Source organism: Nelumbo nucifera, chromosome 3 (assembly GCF_055504915.1).
Source record: "Nelumbo nucifera cultivar China Antique chromosome 3, China Antique-T2T, whole genome shotgun sequence".
NCBI lineage: Eukaryota > Viridiplantae > Streptophyta > Magnoliopsida > Proteales > Nelumbonaceae > Nelumbo > Nelumbo nucifera.
In genome coordinates, this window is record NC_142651.1 from 38,797,313 (window position 1) to 38,822,504 (window position 25,192).

Below are 25,192 nucleotides of genomic sequence, written 5' to 3' on the forward strand. Positions count from 1 at the left end.
GAACAGATAGGAATCCAAAGAGTCCTGAAGATTCCGAGCCTCGTCCAAATAATGAGCTAGCCTCCATGGCCCTCCATTCTTCTCCCTGAGCCATCCAATGGTGTTGTTCGAATCTCCTTTGATGACAAGAGAAGACAAGCCAAGGTCTCTTGCAATCCGGAGTCCAGTTAGCACTGCTAACACTTCAGCCTTTGTAGAGTCTTCCATCCCGATTGCACCACTGTTAGCATGCAGTAAATTCCCATCCCTTCCCTTAAACACACCCCCATCCCTGCAAAACCAGGGCTCCCAAGGGCACTTCGATCAAAGTTCAGGGTCACCTCCTCTTCTAATCTTGGCTGAGGGATGCTTGTTGCTTTTAGAGAAGCTGGAGAAGAAAGCAAGATCTCCACCATGCTTCTTTGAAGATCATTCGAAGAAGCACCTTTGAACTCCTCTGAGTTCAGCGCCCAAATGTTGCACAAGTGGAATATGTAAGATAACAGTTCACCCATAGTTCTAGCTTTATTGTTGAAGATTCGGTTGTTTCTCTCCTCCCACACCCCCCACATAACTGCTTGAACCACAATACACCAATAAACTTTTCCCCTTTTTCCAAGGCATCTTCTTTCCATTGCCAAAGAAGGTCTTCAAGGTGTTCAGGAAAGACCCAACTGTACCCTACTAGGGAGGTCATGTTTGGGAGTGCTTATTGAATAAGTGCTTAAAAACACATGCTTATTCAAATAAGCACTTATTTGCATTTGGCACCCAACTTTTTCAAGTGATTATTTTAAAAAATAAGCACTGATTTCATATTGGGCGTTTAGTAGTTTTTTCTCCAATAAGCAATTAAATAAGCATTTGTGACAATTTTATCCCTCATTTTCTTTCAAATTTTCAAAATATACCCTTATGAAAGTACTTTTATTAAATCACTTTTATGAAAGTACTTTTATGAAGGCACTTTTATGAAAGCACTTATGAAAGCACTTTTATGAAAATTACTTTTATGAAAGCACTTTTACGAAAGTACTTTTATGAAGGCACTTTTACGAAAGTACTTTTATGAAGGCACTTTTACGAAAGTACTTTTATGAAAGCACTTTAACAAAAGCACTTTTACGCAAGTACTCTTATGAAAGTACTCTTATGAAAGCACTTTTATGAAAGTACTTTTATAAAATTCAACTAGGGATAATTTTACAAGTGGTATTTTAAAATTCAACTAGAGATAATTTTGGAAGAAAAAAAAAATTGAATAAGATAAGCACTTCAAAAAAGCTGGAAATTTGGGTTTAAAAAATAAGCCCTTATTTTTAAAATAAGCACTTATTCCAGGCTTATTTCCCACACACCAATAAGTGCTTAATGGTGTGGTCCCGGCCAAAATAAGCACTTATTTTTAAGCACTCCCAAACATGGCCTAGGTTTAGGAAGAAGCACCAAACTTTCCTTGTTTCTTAGCCTTCGGGATACTTGAATACAGGTTACAACAGAGCAGGTGACTCACTAAGAGCTGAGATAATGGCTACACTGGAGGGAGCACAAAGAGCAAGGGATATGAACATCAACAAATTGCTGATTGAAGGGGACTCACAATTTGTAATAGGGTGGCTGCAGAACAGAGAAGGGGACTTCTGGATTATAGGAATGAAATGAAAACATTCCAGTGGCTAACTAGGGGCATGGAAGTAAAACTTCATTGGGTGCAAAGGGAAGTAAATTGTATGGCTGATGCTTTAGCCACAAGGGGTGGCGAGAGAACAAATGTTTTGGGCATAGTTGGAGAGAGGTATTGGACTGCAATCAAAGGTGACATAATGCAAAAAAAAAAAAAAAAAAAAAAAACAAAAAAAAAAAGGTGACATAATGAAAGTAATGAAGGAATTCTACTCAAATGGTGGCATGGAAAGGAGTTTGAATGCTACATCCCATTTGGTAAATTGGGACCTGCCCACCTTCAGCAAGTGGAGGTTTAGGTGTAAGGAAGATCAAAAAGTTCAACATAGCTTTGTTATAGAGATGGTTCTGGAGTTTCAATTCAAAACCTAATTGGTTATAGAGAAAACTAATTTCTGAAAAGTATGGTTTTCAGGAAAATGGCTGGTATTCGAACACCCCCTCGCAACCTTATGGATGCAGTGTTTAGAGAGGGATTTATAAAGCATATCCTTATTTTAGGAAAGGTATCAAATACAATTTAGGAAATGGAAACAAACTGAAGTTTTGGATGGATCCCTGGTCCGGAGAGAGAAGAGTGAATCACCCACTCCAGGAGGCTCAAAAAGGTCCAGAAAACTAACCGCCCCCTACAGAAAAATAAAAGAAGTCCAACGATACCTGTGCGCCCAAGATCAGATCAAAAACAAAGAGTCCAGTTTTCTAGGACTCTTCCCTGTACTCCAGTTCTTCCTGATTTTGATGCCAAAACAAAGATCACCTTCCTGATGACTAGATCTCACCAAAATATCCAAGAACTGGGCAGTCTATAGCAGATCGATCAGCCCTTTGTTACTTCATGCAGTCGGCCGATCTATGGCTGCATGAGAATGCTTCAAGAACCCTAGCCGATTGCTCTGATACCAAGTAGAAATCTGCTGAAATAAAAAATATGAAAGAAAGGAATGTTTTCTTGAAGAGAGAAGAGAGAAGAGAGAAGGAGAAGAAGAGATTTTTAGAAGAAAAGAGAGCAATAATCTGGCCGCCCCCTTCAGTTATTATTTATATTAAAAATATAAGAGGTGTACAATTCCTACTATGCCCTTATAGGGCGGCAAAATATAAAACAGTATATAAAGGACTCAAAACACTAATAAAATTTGGACTCACATAACAGCTGTGGTCTCCACTTCTTATCTAACAACTAACATAACACAACTACTCTAAAAACAAACAAAACTAACTAATCTTCAACAAAAGACCTTATAACTTTCTGGTTTTTGTAACAATCTCTGCTCGGTGACCCTTTTTTAAGTTCCCCAATGCACCATCTCTTGTTTTACATTGGTGTTTTCTCTTTAGGCTCTATTTGTTTGCAGTGCAAATCCGAACTGAATACAAATTTTGCACCCAGTTTAGTTATGCATCCATTTGTTTATAATCATGGATTGCACTCTTGCATGATACAAAATTTGTAATTTTTTTTGTCTCATTTGCACTCATTGACAGTGTAAGTTTTGCATCCATAAAACTGATATGCAAAATTTGCACCACCTTCCTCATACCTCAATTTTATCTCATATAAAGTGGGGACCACATTATCTTGCTTCCTACCACACTCCCAAACAGACAACCCACCTCCTATCTCCATTCTCTTTCAACTAAAGTGAGGACCACTTCATATTACTTTCTATTTTATTTCTCATGAATAAATAAGTCAAATCTGAAGCAAAAAATAAATCGGAATTTACACTCAGCCTATTTGCACTCCCATGCTTTTACCCCAGTGCAAATGAAATTCACATTGCAAACAAACTGAGCCTTAATCTTAGATGTATAGCCATTCCTCCTCCATGGCCAGGTTTGGTTATGGAGGACAAAATCCATTTCATAGCGCTCTTATGATAAGACAAATATATGCATCATTTCCAATAAATTAGGTCTCCTGGTTTGTAGCGTGTAACATTTCTCTATTTTCCAAGATATGGACATAGAAGATAATAGTAAATGGTGTCTTAAGAGAGCATCTCAAGCACAGAAGTGGAATCATTATTTTACATAAATAAATAAATAAATAAAAACCTTTTATCTCAGACATATGTTAAGAATGTAATCATGTATGTGAAAGAATTAGAAACTCACTGGGAAACAGCGCATCATATATAAAAGGGGATTTGAGGATAAGTCTAGCCCATCGACATGGTGCTGACTAAATACAGCAATACGGACCTGTAAAATCCAATATATCAGTTCCAGTAGATCGGGGTTGGAATAGAATTACTAAATTCCCCCCAGCACTAGTAAAGATAGAACTAAACTTGACAAATCTATTGCATTTTTAATATGGAAATAAAGAGACAAGAGCATCACTTTAACAAAGTTGAGAAATAACTGATTCAAATAAAGACCTCTATTAGACAAGATTAAAATCTTCTTTTACCTCACTTGGTTACAATCAATATACATCTCTGATCTCCTGTGCTAAATTTTGTGATTTTGTGTTATTTTCTAGTTTGTATTTTTCTTTTTTTTTTTTTGATAATCTTGTTTGTGATTGTTGTAGGAATTTATCAATTAATCTAGAGCCAATGTAGTTCAAATGGTCTTAGTAAAGAGCTCCCTTTATAATTTAAAGAAGTTGAGGTTGTAGATTTGTTACTTTTCTTGTAGCCTATGCTTGGTAGGTCAAGTTATTCTGGCCAATATTGTCATGTGGTGAAGCAATGAGTAGTCATTTTGGCCTCCCTAGGCAATGCTGTTAGTCTTGACTAGTTTCACAAACTGTTGCAGCCCACATAAATGTCTTTCTCACTTGTGGCAGCATGAAAACCAAGAGCCACAACATCAACATACTATTCTCTTGATCCCAACTGTCATCAACATACTACATTACTAGCAGTAATGTAGAGTTTAAATCCCCTACACAATTCAAGGTAATTCAGTCCATCAAAGGGAATTACAGTCAAAGGAAACTCATATCTAACCCCCCCCCCCCACTCATTCCGTTTTGACCTAACAGAAACCCCAGAAGTTGCAGAATTTTCAGGACATGATTCAGCTCACTATTCAGCTTTAAACACACACCCTAGGATCCCTCCTGACACAAAACAGTCCTAGAAACACACTAGAACTGCAGCCCACATGCACACACTACAGCCTGGACACAATCTGAACACAGACCAGCTCCAATATTCCTCAAAAAAAAATCCAGGTTGATTTCAGTGCTGAATAGACTTAACAGTCACAGTCCACCACACTTTTAGACCATATAATCGCACCAACTACCAGGAGAGACCACAAACAGTGTTGTCACACCAAAAAAAGGCAAAGACAGGTCGTCCCAATGATTTAAAAGGCACGCCTAGGCAGTGTTTTAAAAGTGCAAGGGCCAATTTGCGCCTGAGGTGCAAGGCAAGGCGTGTGCCTTTTTAAGAAAGGTGCAAAATTACAAAAATAAATAAATAAAAAAAAGGTCAGAAATTTCCAAAAATGCCAAAAAAATTTAAATAATGCAAAAAATTTTAAAAATATTAAACATAATGTTAATAAAAATATAAACTTAAATTTTAAAATAAATGATTTAAAAACCCTATTATCTAAAATTAAAATACATAAACATAACATGTAAAGTGTATTCAAATGAAAATTTAAAAATAAAAGCAAACATATAAAGCATTTTCAAGCATGTAAAACCCACAATCTCTTTTTTCCCTTAATTGCATTGCTTCAAGTAGTTAATGTGATGTAAAACATATTGCATTCTTGATTCTATGAGTCGCCTTTGTAGCACACCCCTCGAGGCAAGCCCAAACAAGTCTATGTTAGGGTTTGAAATTCTTATTTGCTGATGTTGTTCATTCATTCATTGCAATAAAATATCTTCTTAAAAGGCAATGAAAGTTGTAAAATCATTATATTTTATGTGAGAAATAAGAATTTCAGACCCGAACATAGACTTGTTCGGGCTTGCCTCAAGAGGCATGGCCGGGGGTCCTAGAGCCCCCGGCCCAGCCATTAGACTCAAAAAAAAAAGCAAAAAGCGCAAAATTTTAAAAAGGCGCACGCCTGGGCTAAGGCAAGGCACATCAGGTGCACACCTAGGCGCACTAGGCGTGCGCCTAGGACCTGGGTGAGGCGCATACCCCAAAATGCGCCTCGCCTATGCGCCTAGGTGCACCTTTTAAATCACTGTGCCTAGGCACACAAGCAAGGCGCATACCCAGGTCCTAGGCACACACCTGTCAAAAGGCGCACGCCTGGTGCGCCTAGGCTTGTCCCTTAGCCCAGGCGTGCACCTTTTTAAAGTTTTGCGCCTTTTTGCTTTTTTTTTAGTCTAACGGCTGAGCCAGGGGCTCCAAGAACCCCCTATTTGCTAATGTCGGTACAAAGGCAACTCATAGAATCAAGAATGCAATATGTTTTACATCACATTAGCTACTTGAAGCAATGCAATTAAGGAGAAAAAGAGATTATGGGCTTTACATATTTGAAAATGCTTTATATGTTTGCTTTTATTTTTAAATTTTCATTTGAATACGCTTTACAAGTTATGTTTATGTATTTTAATTTTGGATAATAGGTTTTTTAAAACATTTATTTTAAATTTTAAGTTTATTTTCTTTTATTAACATTATGTTTAATATTTTTTTATTTTTTTTTTATTTTCTGACTTTTTTATTTTTTAGCTTTTTTTTGTAATTTTGCGCCTTGATTAAAAAGGTGTGTGCCTCGCCTTGCGCCTCAGGCACAAATTGGCCCTTGCGCTTTTTTTGCGCCTTGCACTTTTAAAACACTGGGTCATCTGTGACCTACAAAAGTTCCATTCTCACTTTCTCAGGTACAAGGATCACACAATCCATAGAAAAATAGTATGAACTCACAACACTTTCTCACAGCATTCAGCCACCTAAATTCATAGGTTTTTTTTTCTTGATATACACCCAAGAGGGAAGAAAAAAATAAAAAACTGCTGTATCAGTCTATTCTTCTAATCTCAGACTGGAGAAGACAGCAAGATGAAGGTGAAAGAAAACTTGTTTGATCTGTACTCAAGCCCAGTAGAACTGCTCCGATACCATATTAACAGAAAAAGTAGAAGAAATATGGAAGAAAAAGAAAAGAGAGAGAGAAGGGAGAAGGGAAGAGAAAAAAATTGAGAGAATGAAATCTGTTCTGGCAGCGCCAGATTTTTTATTATATATAGGGTAACACTTAAAGACAAAAAGACTCCTATGCCCTTGCGGCACTTACAGAACATAAAATACTATAAAATACTAGTTATTCTAACAAGGAACAAAGGCACGATAGCATGGATAAAAAATTAATCTATTTTGAGAAGGTTTCATGGAGGCAAAAAGCTAGGGTGTTGTGGCTCAAAGAGGGTGATAGGAACACTACATTTTTTCAAGCCATGGTGAGGGGAAGAAAAAGGAACACAATTTTGAGGTTGGAGGAGCGAGAAAGAATTATTGCTGACCAGCAAGCCATTGTTGAGGAGATCCGCAATTTTTGAATAAATTTGTAGAAAGCTATACCTAATAGGAAATGTCATTTGGGGGAGCCGGAATTTGCTCATTTGGAGAGTGGGATGGAGTGGCTGGAGAGAGAATTTTAGGAGGAAGAAGTATGAAATGCTGTCAGAAAGATAAAGGGGGATAAGGCCCCAGGGCCAGATGGTTTTAACATTGGTTTCTACAAAATGAGCTGGAACATTATCAAGGATGGATATGTTGAAGAAATTATGGGGGGAGAAAAAACTGAATAAGGTTGCCAATGCAACCTTCATTTCTCTCATCCCAAAAGTAGATGGAGCTGTTAGAGTTAAGGATTTCAGGCCGATTAGCCTAGTTTCTAGTGACCTATAGGTGTTATCTGGGAGACTGAAGATGGTGTTGCATTTGGTGGTGGGTTTGACTCAAATGGCATTTGTCCAAAGGAGGCAAATTCTTGATGGGGTTTTGATTGCAAGTGGAGAAGCGGGGATGATCCGAAAATTTGACTTAGAGAAGGCATATGATCATGTTGAATGAGGTTTTTTAGAAGAAGTGATGCAGAGGATGGGTTTTGGGAAAAGATGGAGAAGTTGGACTTTTGCATGTATCTCTTCGGTCTCTTTTTCAATGTTAATGAATGGGGTTTCTACTGAATTCTTCAATGCCACGAGGGGATTGACACAAGGAGATCCTCTCTCCCCAATGCTCATTGTTCTTGTTGTGGAGGTATCAAGTAAGTTGATTGAGAAAAGAAGAAAGGTGGAGTTGGTTGCTGGTTTCAAAGTTCAGAGAGATAGAATGGTCATTTTCATCTCCAATATGCTAATGATACGATTTTCTTGGATACTTCTGTGGTGCAGGTTTATAATTTAAGCAGTATTCTTAAATGCTTTCAATTGCTGTCAGGCCTGAAGATTAATCTTGGTAAAAGTATTGTGATTGGGGTGGGAGAAATTCAGCAAGATGTTTTGGAGGAATGTGTTAAGAGCTTTGGGGTGTTTGATAGGGGAATTTCCTTTTTCTTATTTGAGTCTCCCAACTGGGGCTAGGGCGGTTGCTTCTTCCACTTGGCAACTTGTCCTAGATAGAATTGATCAAAGGTTGGCAGGGTAAAGGAGGGAATTTCTGTTTTTTTTTTTTTTTTGGGGGGGGGGATATTCTTCAGTGGTGGGAGAGATTGAGAGAATGCAATTTTCACTGGAATGTCAGGGTGAAAAAAAAGAAGTTTAATTTGGTTAAGTGGGACTTGGTGTGTAGACCTAAAAAAGATGGGGGTTTGGGAGTGGGAAGAGTGGGTGTATTTAAAAAAGCTTTGTTGGGAAAGTGGGTTTGGAGATTTGGGAGGGAGAGGGAAGCCATTTGGAGAAGAGTGGTGGCCTGTAAGTATGGGGTGGTGAACTTTGGGTGGGATGTGAGGGAGGTGAGGTCATCTTATGGGGTAAGTATTTGGAAGGGGATCATGAAGTTCAACTCACTGCTGCTTCTTTTTTTTCTCTTGGAAGGTGGGGAGCGGATATAGAATAAGGTTTGAGGATGATTGGACTGGAATTGGAAAGTTGTGTGAAATTTGTCCAAGATTGTATAATTTGAGTGAGAAGGGTGTGCCTATTTCTCATTGCTATGAGGTGAGTAATGGTTCTGTAGTCTGGTGCCCTAAATTTAGAAGACCTTTATTTGATTGGGAGTTGGAGTGTGTGGAGCTGCTGGCTAAGTTTCAAGAGGTGGAAAATTGACCCCTCATCATCAGATGTCAAATGGTGGAAAGAGTGTAAAGATGGGAGATTCATGGTCAAATCCATGTATAATGCTTTGATCAGGAACCAGGTAGAGGCTGATTCAATTAGAGGCATTTGGGGGAAACCAGTTCCCTCAAGAGTGGAACCTTTTGCATGGTTGATTTCAATGGGCTGCATTCTTACACAGGATATGTTGAAGAAAAGAGGCTATCAGTTTCCAAACAGATGTGTGTTATGCTGTTTTGCTGAAGAGGAGAATATTATGCACTTGATGGTACAATGCAATTTTGTGAAAGGGGTCTGGTCCTTCTTCTTCAAGCTCTTTAAGGTGGCTGGTTGGGCACCAGTGGACTCTGCTGGAATTTGGTGACTGGCCAAGAGTTCTAGTTAGTTGTAAAGAAATAATTATGTGGAGCTGTATTCCTTTTGCTGTCTGCTGGGAAGTTTGGAAGGAGAGAAACAAGACGATCTTTGAAGGGAAAATGAAAAGCTTGGAAGAAGTTGGGGCAGGACTCTGTTCTTTAGTTGTTGGTTGGGTGTTGGTGCTTCCAGAATTTGAAGGACTAAAGAAAGAAAACTTTGGTTCTGACTTTTGGCATACTTTGAGTGGCTAAGATTTTGGCTAGGTTTATGTACTCTGTTTTTAGTTTTGTGAGACTCGTATATTCTGCTTCTTGTTGTTTTTGTTGGGGTGACCCCTTGTGACCTGTGTTAGTTGTATCCTTTTATTCACAAGTAATAAAATTTTCTTCTTTCTTAATTTATCTTCAAGAAAACCCTAATTCTCTCATCCCCTAACCCTTAAGCTTCTTAGTTCAAGCATCCCTATGCTAGAACAGCAAGCTAAATACATTTCCAATCATTCCTTAAAATTAGTAAATTCAACCCTAAAACTTTAGCTTACCCTAATTCTAGGATCCATCTGCTAACCTATTGGCTATCAAGAGAGAACAAAAGATACCTTAGCTGAACGGTAAACTGTTCCAGAACTTGGCTGAAGCTCTCCTGCTATTAATTTGAGTATGGTTGATTTGCCAATGCCATTTGGACCAACCACTATGAAAAAATTGATTAGCCAATGTCAGAATGTAGAGAAAAATGGAGAAGTAAAAGGAAGTACTAGTTTCCAAAAAAAAAAAGAGAAAAAGGAAAAATTAAATGAAAAACACCAACAAGACAAATCAAAGAAATGCAAAAAAAGATAATAACTAAAACTTATTTGCTGGATTAATAAAATCTTACTTATTTATCAAAACGAAAAAGATAATAACTAGAACTTAAATAACCAGTGGAAGGGGCAAATGCATTAATCTATTTTTTTAGTTATGTTAATTAGGATAGGCTTGTCTTTCTCAGCCTCAGCCAGAGAAATGAATTATCAAAACAAAAGACCAAGTTACATGACAAGGGTTTTTATTAGCAAAAGATGAGACATGTGCATGATTCTACAAAAATACTAAAATACATGATACCACATAATATTAGCTTACATGCAAAAGCTATAAACAGTATTATAAATTGAAAATAGACAAAAATACATAACTTATAATTAGAAACAGATCAGGCACTAGAAAAGGGAAATCTATGTTGTGTGCTAACGAGCATGTAGTTGAGTGTTTTCCACCCAAAGTAACATCATCCAAAAACAGAGAACGAAAATAATTCATCTGTCCTTACTTGCTATGCGGCTGTCAAGATCTATACCAAAATTCAAATTCTTGAACAATATTGGACCCCCGGGATAACCAAATGACGCATCACTGCAATCAAATGTAATGTCAAGAATATTTCAAAGGAAACTAAACCAAGCATAATTCAAAATCCAATGGCAATAAATATTAAAAACACTCCAGTTCCAGTGGGCACTCAAACTGAACATGAATCAGAGTTTATGGTAACAATGGAAGGAAATTGATTGACATAGTCACTTGGGATAAAGTTGATAAAATTAACTACTCCTTTGTAAATATCACAAAAGCTCTGTTAGATGCACTGCCAAACAGACCTGAAACTAATTATGGGAGGCCCTGGCCTGTCATCAGGTGTTGGGAACTCGAATTTATAACTGTAAAGGAAGAAAACATGGAGAACTTAATTAAAGGTGAAAATTGAAACAAAAAGCAGGTGATTTTGCATAATGTATTAAAGTATAGACTATAGAGGAAGTCGGGGATATCATCAAAGGGAAACCAATCAATAGAAAGGCTGCATACTCAGGGTCATTGACGACTTCATCCACGTGACCCATTCGCTCCAATGCCTGCTCAGTTTCAAAAGGTAAGTAGTAATAAAATTATTTCCTGCATCATGACCCTTGATGCAGAATAGAAAAATGCCCATGACTGGAAAGGCTTTATGGATCAAAAAATAAAACTAAATACACAATTAAATGCAATGTAAACGGCTTCAGGCTCAAATATGAGATTATAAAGATCAATCTGAATCAAGTCAATGAAAAGAACGAGAAATTGAAGCCTAAATTGCACCAAATCAACTTAGCAAAGATTTCAAATGTTCTCTCTAAGCACCTTAATTCTCGATTGAACAAGAGATGCCCGTTTTGCATTGTAACGGAACTTATCAATAAAAGCCTGCATCACAAAGAGAAATATCCATGTATCAAACAACTAAGTGGAACCAGAACATCCAAGTTTAAAAATATACCACCTTTAGTATCTATCCACCTACTTAATTACTTATGTATCACAAGTAATGTTGCTACTTGCTAGCAAAGACATCCTATTAAACAAAACGATCCATTGCACTAGCCATCTAAAATATTTCATGGTTGTTTGTTCAACAAACATAGTATAAAACTGAAAAATAGGCGTGCTGTACAACAGGAGGCATGGACAGTACATTGTTAAGACTTAAAACTGCTTAGCCATTTACTACCTCTACAACAGTACAACAGCCAGATTTTGTTTTTTTATGATAATTCAACAGCCAGATTTTGTTGAGATTAAACAATTCTTATTAACTATTTTTTTCTTCAGAAAGATGGTCATAAAGTTTTGGTTGTGAAAAGCATAGGATCTTGTCTCTGAAGTATTGGAGGGTTGGGCATCTGAGATCTAGATCTAGTAACCTAAAGGTCCAAAACCATGGTTCTCCACATCCTAGAAATACCTATATCACAACTGACCTAAAAGTTTTTATCAATCTCAATGACACAAAATAATGGGAGCAAAATAACTGTTCACTTGGTCCTCGCACAAAAAAAAAAAGAAGAAGAAATGCTGCAGCATTGTTCTAGTACAAATCTCCACAGAAGAAAACCTGCATATGAGCTTTTGTCCGTTCACTTGACTCAAAGGCTTTCTGTTGATTCTTAAGTTGTTCCTCCTTTGTCCTTTCAAATGTATCATAGTCCCCTTTGTAAGTAGTCAACTTTTGTCCATGTAAATGGATAATATCCATAACAACCTAGGGAAATGTCAGAATAGAAGCCATCCTATAAAACATTAAAACAGAAGAAGAAAAAAGAAATAGCATAAAAAATGAACCACCAATCCTCCATTCTCACTCAAAAAAGTTCAAATGTAAGAAAAGTAATACCGTGTTCAAGAATTCTCTAGCATGAGAAACAACTATAAATGTCTTTGGCCATTTCACAAGATATGATTCCAACCATAGAACAGCATGAAGATCCAGATGATTCTGCAAAAAAAGAAATGCAAGTTTTACATAATTCTTTTAAACCAAGGTTAGAAGACATTTCATGAATACAATGAAAGTGCTAGAGTATTTTTTTACTGTGGGTTCATCAAGTAGCAACAAATCAGGCTCTATAAATAATGCACGTGCAAGAGCTATTCGCATTCTCCATCCTCCAGAAAAAGTTTTTGTTGCCTTCTTCTGCATTTCTGGAGTAAAACTAAGACCCTGAAGAAGAAAAAAAGAGGCAGCAGAATATTGATCACATGTAAGAGTAATTTCCATTAAAATGCAGTAATTGAATTGAGAACAAGAAGATTGTAAGCAAGCATGCTGGATTTCTCTTTGAGCCTATATTTTTTTGATTTTTTGGAGATCAAAAACCAAGCTAATCTTTTATTTAAACTTACCATTAGAAAGTTCTCTTGTTGAAGCAGTCATTGGTTAGTGCACCTTTGTCTAAGGTTTCTCTTATTTTTGGTTTGTGTAGAACTAGGAATTATAAGTTGACCTAGGAGTGGGAATCTTTTTTTGCCTAATGGATATGTGTCACAACCAATGACCTTAGTAGTGGAACTAATATTAAATTGAACAGAAATGCACGTGATTTGAGAAAGCTTCCCTCAAGCTATTTTGAGTTAAGAGTTCCTTATGATGCCCTGCAAATATTTTTATTCAAGAACGTATGTTTATAACCATGAAATGATATTCTTGATCAGTCAAGTTCCTTTGTTTTCTACCCAGGTATTCTCTTTCAGCATTGTCAGACTCAGACTGGACACAACCATTTTGTTGACTGGATCACAAATCACCCAATTCAACCATTAGATCACTCAAATACAAATTTTCAAAAAAGAAAAATTTTAAAAGATAGAAAATAGATTCATAATATGTTTTAAAGCTATCTCCATCAGCATGAGCTTGTCTTACACCAGTCCCAAGCCCAGATAAAGGAGGGTTTCATCAGGTTGGCAGCCAACACTAAAACTTTTTCCGAACTCTCATGATTGTAGATCCTGATTTGTCTTTCCATGTTCATGCTAGGGCATTCCTTATAAGCAACACGCTATAAACCTTAACCCGAGCAAGTGTTAAGTGGGCAAGGACATGCTAGGGTGGTCCCTAGAAGTCACACCCCACAATAACACTAAGCCATGGTATTAAATAGGCAAGGGTTCCCTCATCCTTTTGGACGAGGGCAGGTAAAAAATAGTCCAAAAAATACAACTTTGTTTAGCCACTTGGAATGTAAGAGCATCAAGAAAGACTATGGAACTAGTAGACACAATGAAGAGGAGAATAATTAGTATTGCATGGTTTTAGGAAACTAAATGAATGGGAAAAAAGCTAAACAAATTGATGGCTACAAGCTATGGTACACTGGAGAAGTGAATAATAGCAATGGAATAGCAATAATAGCATATAAGAATACTGATAAAAAAATAGCATTTGTTAGTATAAAACTACAAACTTAGCAATAGCAAGATTCGAACTTTAGACATTAGGCTTTAACAACTAGAGGTTCACCACTAAGCCACACCCATTTGCTTGTTATAGGTTTATGCATTTTTATTTTTAAATAAATTTTCTCTTTTTCTTAGTGTATTCTTAAAATTTATGTATTAATAAATATAAAGATAAATTATATTGATTGTTTATACATTTTAGTTTTTTTGTTTTTTCACGTTTTAGTTATTCCATCATTTGCGAATAGTTACTAAGTGTGTCCCGATATCTTGAATTTTATATAGACCATTAAATTACAGTTTTTTTACTTTTAAATAACTTATTTACAATCATATAAAACTTGTAACTATCGTTATTAATATATTTTTAGGATTTATTTGAGTTTTTTAGCATATTTATGCGTATCTTGATTTTTCGTCCGTATTTATACATATCCAAAGTGTATCCCAATACGTCTCTTAAAATTATCTAACCGATACACCTTACATTTCCGATACTTTAAACCTTGATCATATTATCTTTTTGAAATAGTGTAATTAGAAAAAAAAAATAAAGAAATTGAAAGTTTGACATATTTGAATATGTTTTATATGCTATATTTGATTTTATTGTTTGTGTTAGAGTTGGCAGAATAAGGGGTAGTTTGGTCATTTTGTCATAAAATTAGAAGTGAGTTGTCTATTTTATCTGTGTTTAAGTTGTGTCTCATACTTAATGAGGGACATAGTTGTCTTTTGTATCCTAATGCATAAGTTATAAATACAAGGTGGGTCAGCTGGTAGATGATTTTTCTCTCCGGCCGAACCCTTTCTTTCTCTCCTCTCTTCTTTCTCTTCTTCTTCTTCTTCTCTCTTTCTTTCTTATTTCTGAACTAGGACTGAACTAGTGTCAATCGACCCACAAACATGGTATCAAAGCACTAGAAATCAGTCCAGAAATCAGCTTGCTTCCTTTCTTTTCTCCTTGGATCGTCATATCAGATTTGGGTTTTTCTGAATTTCTCATCAATCAGTTGGAGGATTGATAAGGAGTGAAAAAGGAGTGATTGTTTTTCCTTCTAGGAGGTAACTATACCTCCAGTTATCATGGTGGTGTTCGTCTTGGTGGTGTACTAGAAACCCTCTACTCAACGACTCAGAGAGGGCTGGTTCGTGAACAGGTGTGAACAGAAGTCTATGGTCAGCTAATTGCATGGTGTTTTCTCTCTCTTTTGGACGGGATTTGAACTATGTAGCAGTGCTGAATGATAGGTATGTGTAGGGACTGTTTTTGGTTCCTACTTATATCTGAATGTGTGTGACAGCAGTAGGATTTTAGTGCTGAACCCTATGACAGTGAGTGTTTCAGCAACAGTTGCTTAATTGTGGTGTGGCGTGTGGTGTAGTGAGGGCTGAATGGTGAAGGGTGATTTCTTTGTAATTATTTTTTTTATAATGGCCACAATCGGAGAGGGCAGTGATAATAAAACGGGTGTAATGATTTCCCCTGGTTACCTAAATATACAAATGACCTCCATCAAATTAAATGATGAGAACTATGTGCCATGGGCTAAGTCGGTGGAAGTGTTTCTAAGAGCCAAGAATAAGGTGAAACATGTGAAGGAGCCAGGAGGAGAAACCCTCATCTGACTCTCAAGGGTATAGCGATTGAGAACAGGAAAATGCACAAATTATGACCTGGTTGCGGAATAGCATGGAACCGAAAATCAGTGTGAACTTTATGTTCTTGGAAACTTAAAGTTTCTAAGAAACTTTATTCTGGCCAAGATAACACCACTAGAGTATACCAACTGTATCAGGAGTACTTTAACTTGAAGCAGGAAAATTAGAGCCTAGAGGAGTATTGTGCTAGTATGAGAAACCTTCATAATGAGCTTAATGTGTATCACCCATTGACTTCCAATGTTAAAATTCAGCAACAACGAGAACAGCTTAATATGACAAGATTTTTGGTGGGATTGAAACCTGAATATGAACTTGTTAGGGCACAAATACTAAGCGGGTCTGTTTTTCCTTCTCTTGAGGAGGTGTTTGCCCGACTCCGAAGGATTTCTATTAAACCTTCAGGACATTCCACTCTCTCGGATATGTCTGTTTTTGTGGTGGCGAGAGGGGGATGTCGTGAAAATAGAGATGGTGGAGGTGGACATGGATTTCCAAGGAACTGAGGCGGTCCTATGTTTAACCATACTGGTGGTCAAGGTGGAGGTAGTGCTTTAAAAGCACAAGGGCCATTTGCGCCTGAGGCACAAGGTGAGGCACGCGCCTTTTTGAAGCAAGGCACAAAAATACAGAAAAAAAAAAAGCTAAAAAATCAAAAAAAAAAGTCAAAAAATTTCAAAAACAACGCCAAATTTTTTTTAAAAATGCAAAAAAAAAATCACAAAAATATTAAACATAATATTAATAAAAATATAAACTTAAATTTTAAAAGAAATGTTTTAAAAAACCTATTATCTAAAAATAAAATACATAAACATAACATGTAAAGCACATTCATTACTTCAAGTACTTAATGTGATGTAAAACATATTGCATTGTTGATTCTGCAAGTCACCTTTGTACCATGCCTCTCGAGGCAAGCCCGAAGAAGTCCATGTTAGGGTCTTAAATTCTTATTTCTCACATAAAAACTAATGCTTTTATAATTTTAATTGCCTTTTAAGAATATATTTTATTGGAATGAATGAATGAACAACATTAGCAAATAGGGGGTTCTCAGAGCCGTTACGCTCAAAACAAAAAAAAAAAGCAAAAAGCGCAGAATTTTAAAAAGGTGCACACTTGGGTTGAGGCACAAGGCACATCAGGCGCACGCCTAGGCGCACCAAGCGTGCGCCTTTTGAAAGGGGTGTGCCTAGGGCCTGGGCAAGGCGGATACCCTAAAATGTGCATCGCTTGTGCGCCTAGGCGCGCCTTTTAAATCACTTGGTTGAGGTCGAGATTCAAGGGGAGGTCATGGTAGAGAACGAAGTAATGGTCCTAGAAGGTGTACATATTGTGGATTAGAAGGACATACTATTATCTTCTGTTATGACTTACACGATCTACCCAATACTTGGGCCAATCATGTTGTGAGTTGTGACTAGTGGTGTTGGCGCAGTTATTGAAAACTAATAGGCTGATCAAACAGCCTCCACATCTACAGGTGCTTCTGGGAGGGAAATGGTGAGTGTCCCGCGTATCTCTTTAGACATGCTCTCAACAAAATATAGCCACTCTTGCGCTCATTCAGGTATGGCTTGCTTGGCATCCAAACCTTCACATTGGATTATTGACAATGGAGCCTCTAATCTCTTTCCCAATCTTCCACATCTCAAACAGTGACACTTGTTAATGGTTCTACTTCTCCCATTTGTGGTTTTCGTAATGTTGACCTCACTTTTTATCTTTATCCTCTATTTTATATGTACCCAAATTTCCTTTTAACCTCATGTATGTTAGTAGATTGACTAAATCTCTTAATTGTTCTATAACCGTTTATCCCTCTTCTTGTGTGTTTCAAGATCACAAGACGGTATTGGTGGAGGGCAAGAAGCAGGTGGATTGTATTACCTTGATGGTGGTGGTCCGAAAGTAGCATTTCATTCTTCTCTTACTCCTCCCCAATGGCACTACAAACTTGGTCATCCGTCACCCAAGGCCCTGAAGTTACTTGTTCCATCATTTCTTCTTTGGATTGTGAGTTGTGTTAGATTAGAAAACACCATAGAGTCTCTTTCAATCCTAAGGTTGATTGTCGTGTTTTGAGTCCTTTTTCATTAGTTCATTCAAATGTTTAGGGTCCAAATAAAGTAGTGTCAAATAATGGCTATAAGCACTTTGTAATTTTTGTTGATAATTATTCAATGATGACATGGCTTTATCATATGAAAGACAAAAGTGAATTGCTCTCTATTTTCCAAAAATTCCATGCTGAAATGCATACCCAATTTGGTGTTCATATTAAGACTCTTCATTCGGATAATGCAAAAGAATATAAGTCAACACCATTTTAACAATATTTAGAACAACACAAGGTAATTCACCAAACTTCTTGTTCTTATACCCCACAATAGAATGGTGTGGCTGAACGGAAGAACCAACACTTGAAATTGCTAAGTCCGTTATGCATGATATGAATGTTCCCAAGCGATTATGGAGTGATGTTGTTCTTACATCATGTTTTCTCATCAACCGGATGCCCATGTCTATCCTTGGAAGTCAATCACCTTTCTCAATTTTGTTTCCTACTCTATTTCCATTTCCTCTTACTCCCAGAGTTTTTGGTTGTGTTTGTTTTGTTCATAATCTAGGGCCTAGACTAGATAAGTTAGATGGATGTGCTACAAAATGTATCTTTCTTGGCTATTCCAGAACCCAAAAAGGGTATAAGTGTTACAACCCTAGCCCTCATCGTTCATTATATGTGTTCGGATGTTACTTTGTTTGAGTCTATCCCTTCTTCTCTAGTGTTGATGTTCCTACTCCTACGTTTCCTCTTCCTGTTCTAGTTGAGGACCTCATTCTTACAATTCATGTTGTTTCTCCATCATCATCTTCTCCAATGTAGGTTACTACTGAAAGACCACCAATCACGCAAGTGTATATTCACAGAAGAGCACCAACCACCGACTCCTCCAATTCATTCCTCGTTGACGGATCCAAAAGTTATGCCCCCTCCTTCTGATCTTGATCTTCCCAAATGCACTACGGAAAAATAAATGTAGTTGTACTTTTCATCCTATTCCCCATTATGTTTTTGTTGCTCACCTTTCATCTCCCCATTGACAATCTATATCTTTGTTATCCTTTATTTCCATTCGTAAGAATGTCCAGGAAACCATTACCTCTCTAGGGTGACGCCAAGCAATAGAAGAGGAATTGTCTACGTTGACATGCAATCACATGTGGGAGCCTATCACTCTCCCTCCTAGTAAACATGTTGTCGGATGTAAGTGGGCGTATACAATGAAATATCTTCAGATGGCAATGCTGAAAGGTTGAAGACTAGATTGGTGGCAAAAGGACACTCTCAAGTTGTATGGTGTTGACTACACAGAAACTTTCTCTCCCGTGGCAAAGATTGGTTCAATTCGGGTGTTGATTTCTTTAGCAGCAATGTATGATTGGTCTCTCTTTTAATTTGACACTAAAAATGCCTTCGTACATGGTGATCTCCTTGAAGAAGTATATATGGACCAATCACCAAGGTTTGTTGCTCAGGGGGAGGATGATAAGGTTTGCAGACTTAAAAAGGCGATCTATGGGCATGAACAATCTCCATGCGCGTGGTTTGGAAAATTTAGTGAAGTGTAAGGGACTTTGGCATGAAACACTACCAAATTGACCATTCTGTGTTCATCTATGAATCAAAGACTGGAAAGATTTTGTTAGTGGTGTATATAGATGGCATTGTCATCATAGAAGTTGCAAGATCAAGACATGGTATTAATTTGTGTCAAAGAAAGTATGTCCTCGATTTGCTTGAAGAGACAGGGTTACTATGTGCTAAACCAGTTGAAACACCTATGGAACCAAATGTCAAGTTGAGTACTAATGCAAGTGAAGAGTTTGAAGATCCTAGAAGGTACAGAAGGTTGGTGGGTAAGTTAAATTACCTGACTATTACTCGGCGAAACATATCATTTGCAGTGAGTGTGGTGAGTCAATTTATGCAGCATCCTCGGGTTCTACATTGGGATACAATTCTGAGGATTGTTAAATACTTGAAGGGAGCTCCAGGCCGTTAATTGTTATACAAGAGTGGAGGAAATCTTGAGATAGTGGGGTACACAAATGCTGATTGGGCCCAGTCTGTTTCTAACAAAAGATCCACTACGAGGTATTGTACCTTCCTTGGGGGAAATTTAGTGACTTGGAAGAGCAAAAAACAAAATGTAGTAGCAAGAAACAGTGTTGAAGCTGAATACAGGGCCATGGCACATACTACATGTGAACTAGTGTGGCTGAAAAATCTTTTGCAGGAAACGGGGTTCTCAGTTGACCAGCCTATGAAGTTGTATTGTAATAACCAAGCCGCAATCCATGTCTCTTCTAATCCAATCTTTCATGAGAGAACAAAGCATATTGAAGTTGATTGCCACTTTGTAAGAGAAAAGTTTATCAATGGAGTGATAAGTGCAACACATGTAAGTTCAGGAAATCAATGGGCAGATCTGTTTACTAAAGGGTTGAGTCGTGGGAAAGTGGATTACATATGTAACAAGCTAGGATTATATGATATAAACTCACCAACTTGACAAGGAGTGTTAGAGTCAGCAGAATATGGAATAGTTTGGTCATTTTGTCATATAATTAGAAGTGAGTTGTCTATTTTATCTGTGTTTAAGTTGTGTCTCCCATACTTAATGAGGGACATAGTTGTCTTTTGAATCCTAATGCATAAGCTATAAATACAAGGTGGGTCAACTGAGAGTAGATGATTTTTCTCTCCGGCCGAACCCTTTCTTTCTCTTCTTCTTCTCTCTTTCTTTCTTATTTTTTAATTAATATTATTTTTAATATTTTCTTTATTTATTTCAAATATTTTACATTTTTGCAATTTTTTATTGTCATTAATTTTCCACATTGCTTCAAAAAGGTGCATGCCACACCTTGCACATTGCTTCAAAATGCCCTTTGCACCCTGTGCTTTTAAAACACTAGGCAAACTAATTTTTTTATAAAGACAAACTAAAGTATTTAACAAAATAATGAAAACAAAGAAAATGTTTAGTGAATGGAGAAAGAGTATTATGGTGCCTATATTCAAAAACAAAGGAGAAATACAAAGTTATAATAATTATCATGGAATTTAACTCGTAAGACACAATAAGAAACTTTGAGAAAGAATAATTGAGCAAAGGTTACAATAAGAAACAAATATTTTAAAAAACCAATTTGATTTATGTTGGGGAGATCAACCATGAAAACCATCATTTTGTTACGATGATAGAAAAGCTTAGAGAAAAGAAAGATCTTCATATGGTTTTTATTGATCTAGAGAAAGCATATGATAGAGTCTCTAAAAAGGTAATACGGTGGGTTTTGAAAAAGGAATTCTAAATAGGTATGTGAGTCTAATTAAGGATATGTATGAGGGTGCAAAAAACAATGTTAGAACACTCGTGGGAGAAGCATCAGATTTTACAATTACAATGTGTCTTCACCAAGGTTCAAAACTTGGTCCTTATTTATTAATATTAGTCATAGACGAATCGACTAAACAAATTCAAAAGAAGGTCCCATGGTGACTATTGCTTGCTGATGACATAGTATTAATTAGTGAAACTAGCAAAGGTTTAAATGCAAAATTAGGTTTATGGACAACTGGATTAGAAACAAGAGGTTTTAAAATAAGTAGGACCAAAACAGAATAAATGCAATGTAAATTTAATAACAACAAGAGTGCAAACTAGGGTAGACTTAGGATTGGAGATCAAGAGATAACTCAATGTGACTTCTTTCGTTACCTTGATTCAACAATTCATAACAAATGAGAGATTAAGAAGGATGTTGCCCATAGATTTAGAATCATGGTTTCAAATGTCGCTAATGTCGCCCAACATATGTCAATGTCAAGGCTCACCGACATGAAAATGGATGGTAATATAAAAATTACATTATGTCAGTCGACATTTCCTATATTTCGGAAATGTCGACCAAATCGGTCCAAATAACCAAAAAAATACAGTTTTTCCTATTATGTCGACAAGATGTCAACTAAGGTCGACAGGATGCCGACTAATGTACATTAAAAATATAATATATTAGTATATTATATTAATATAATACAGTATATTAATATAGATTATTCCATTAATAATTTCCATTTAATATTTCAAAAAAAATTATAAAAAGATTAACAAAATATAAAAACAAAAAAATAAATTAATTACTTTATAATATAAAACATAAAATATTTTTCAAGTAATAAAATATTAACTAGTTAGTATTTTTTAAAATATTTATTAAAATCAGAAAATGTTTATTAAATTTTGTAATAAACCATATTCTACATTTAATATAAAAAATCAGAATAAATTTTATACTAAATCATAATTTATTATAAATTTAGTATTAAAAATCATAATAAATTCATTAAGTTTTATAAGAAATCAGAATTTATCATAATCTTAATTCTACAAAAAAGGAGAATCGGTTTATTAAATTTGTAATTAAACATAATGCATTATAACTTCAATGTTTAAAAAATCAGAATAAATGTATTTCTATTTACTAGTGTGAAATAAATATATTAGAATTTATAATAAATCAGAATTAAAAATAAGAAAATAAAATATCAGATAACCTTGTAAAAACATCAAAATGCAAAATAAATCAGTAAATCGCCATTTACTAATTTGTTATTGATCTTAGTTTCTTAGCTTTATATAATGGTTGGGAATAAGATATTAGTCTAGAAATATGTATTAATGCTTCTTTTATCATTTTACAAAATATCTTTGCATATTTCTACAAAATGATTGTAAGGCTTAGGCCAGCTATGATAAATGGAGCAGAATGTTGGGTAGTTAAGAGCACATCCAAAAAATGACTGTGGCAGAAATGCAAATGCTCAAATGGATGAGTGGTAAAACTAGAAAGACATGAGGAAAAGAAATGAAGTCATACAAAGGAACCTAAGAATAGCTCCAATAGGTGATAAAATGAGAGAAAGTAGATTGAGATGGTTTTTGATTTTATTCACATGCATAGAAGACTATCTACAGAACCTGTTAGAAAAAGTAATATGTTGCAAGTTTAAGAGGCTAGAAGGGCTAGGGGCAGACCAAAATCGACTTGGGCAGAAGTAATAAGAAATGATTTAATATCAAAATAAGCTTAAACAGTGGATATTACAGGCAGTGTTTTGAGAACCAACCAACAGACGGAACAGCTTCTCCATCTAGGTGGGTCAGCAGTTCACCCATCCAGGTCAAATAGGTCATCCACTGATGTCATAAATTGAATAACAAAAATCTAAAAATAAATAAATATACAGAAAATCTAGAAAATTACAAAAAAAATTGCAAAATAAAGGCATGTCTCTAATATTATATATTCATCATATAATATATATAAAAAATAAGTATGATAAATGAGAATTATTGTTATTAGTGATGCAAATGGCTAAAAATACCAAAAAACAGGAAAAACAAAGACTTATAACCCACTAACAGCATAAAACAGTTCAGCAGTTCAACCAGCTGAGTCATTAGATTATTGACCAAGTTAATGGCTTTTTGCAGGTGAACAGGGATGAAACAGACCAGGAAATATGGCCAATTGATGGTTCAACCAATCCTACCCACCATTTTGACCACAGTTCAAAAACATTGATTACAGATTATAACATATAGAAATACTTATATTTGAGGCAGGTTTTACCATGTACATATTTCAAAGAACCAAGCAGCCTAAAACAATTTTGGCTGCAAGTTCCCATATCTCTCTGATGGTCAAACCATCCAGTCTGGTCTGGTCTGAGTGACGACACTGTTTTTTGTTGAACATTTGACATTTCATTGTTCATCCACTTTTAAATTTGATTCAGAGAAGCAGCTAAGGGAATTCAGATTGTTCTTTGCTAAGACCCCAATTTTCACCTTTTCTAGGATCTAAATGGCATATTTCAACCACTTGTCATTCAAAGTGCACCTATTTGGCAACTCCATGCCCAATTTCTTCCCAATAAGCATTTGTTCACTTTATTGTCCCTTAGCTGATTATAACCCAAAGATAAGACTCATAGCTCTATGTCAAATCTTAAACCCTATAGTTTGTAGAAAGAACCTTAAACCAACTCGAATATCTTCCACTGATTGAATGATGGAATACTTTTCTGTTAAACGCTAAATCTTACTCTTTTAGGAACATATAAGACATTTCTACCCTTTTTTTTTATGTAAGCATGTCTGATACTGGCAACACAAAACAATTTTCAAAATAACTTTTATAAGTTATAACAGCTATAGCATGCCAAAAACAGGGACCTGTGCTGCTTAGACCTTTGAATTTATAGGTAATTCAAAAAGGTGCATGAGAAATGGTTTGATTCTAATGCAGAACCAAAAATATAATGCCACTGGAATATTGTCTAGACTAAGATAATTTAGGAGTTCAGGAATGCTGAATACAGATGCTTTGAGAACTGACCGCCAGAATTGAAGCAGCACGCGACTCTGCAGAATATGCATCAATGAACTCAAGCCTTTTGTATATCTCTTCAAGCCTCTGTGACACGTTATCTTTGTTGGTTCCCCCATTAATGTTCTTGTTACTCTTTCCTGTTGCACCTTCGAACTCCATCTCTCTCTTCAGGACAAGTAAGATAACTTTAGTAGGTTTGGTAAATCATGAAAAAAGAGAGCATTTCCACAAAAAGGAACATGAAAAGTAAACAAATCCAAACACTAGAAACAACTATATCTAGTTCAGTTTCAAACAAACGCTATTTGAACCTGCAGTGCAAGTAGACGGGCTTCTTCTTCCAGTAATTGGGTTCTTTCAACATCAGAGTTAAGAACACATTGCAAGGCTGATGTATCATCACCTACAACTTCTTGTTCCACATGTAATATTTGACAGTTCTTAGGTATACCATCAATTGCATGCAAGGCCATATGTCTAAGAAAAGTAGTTTTCCCTGTCCCATTTCTGCCAACAAGACCTGTACAAATATCAGGGTATAAAAATTCAGTAGAAATCCGGTGCCATATGGAGAACCAGTGAATAGTCACACCTATGCATGAGTTTCAAACAATCTAGATTGAAATATAATATGAAGCTAGGATATTATTTCTTTGACCAACAAGAACAAAGAGCATAGAACAGAAACCATGCAGGGAATGTATTTATACAACACAACTATGAAGTATAAACCCACCATAGTGCCTTCCAAAAGAAAGGGTGACTGAGCCATCTATAATGAGATCACGGCCACCAACAGAGACATTGAAGTTCTCCATATGGATATCCTTGACAGCAGGACCACCTGCCCCGCTATCATGATTTACACATACCACAGGCATTCCTGCTTTAACTGCTTCCATCTCTGCTAAATGCATTTGGTACTGTGCCTGTTTGGTTGCCCAATAAACAAAAAACGAAAAAAAAAAAAAAGTCAATGATGAATTCATCAGCTTATAAGTCAACTCATACTTCATGAGAAACTCTAGCACATGGACAAATTTGGACTCAATATGATAGTGAAGTA

At 36.1% G+C, this 25,192-nt stretch overlaps 1 protein-coding gene across 1 annotated transcript in view; it reads right to left on the reverse strand.

Moving 5' to 3' along the window:
* The window catches only part of ABCF3 (general control non-repressible 3), a 52,587-nt gene that overhangs the window by 25,715 nt on the left and 1,680 nt on the right, over positions 1 to 25,192 (reverse strand). The window contains exons 3-14 of the mRNA XM_010268293.3: positions 24,863 to 25,055; positions 24,438 to 24,646; positions 24,133 to 24,291; positions 12,626 to 12,754; positions 12,428 to 12,529; positions 12,149 to 12,295; positions 11,398 to 11,460; positions 11,083 to 11,129; positions 10,875 to 10,934; positions 10,547 to 10,629; positions 9,831 to 9,925; positions 3,784 to 3,870 (exon numbers count right to left, since the gene is read on the reverse strand). Coding sequence (XP_010266595.1) covers positions 3,784 to 3,870; positions 9,831 to 9,925; positions 10,547 to 10,629; positions 10,875 to 10,934; positions 11,083 to 11,129; positions 11,398 to 11,460; positions 12,149 to 12,295; positions 12,428 to 12,529; positions 12,626 to 12,754; positions 24,133 to 24,291; positions 24,438 to 24,646; positions 24,863 to 25,055 — 1,374 coding nt within the window. The remainder of the gene's footprint in view (positions 1 to 3,783; positions 3,871 to 9,830; positions 9,926 to 10,546; positions 10,630 to 10,874; positions 10,935 to 11,082; positions 11,130 to 11,397; positions 11,461 to 12,148; positions 12,296 to 12,427; positions 12,530 to 12,625; positions 12,755 to 24,132; positions 24,292 to 24,437; positions 24,647 to 24,862; positions 25,056 to 25,192) is intronic.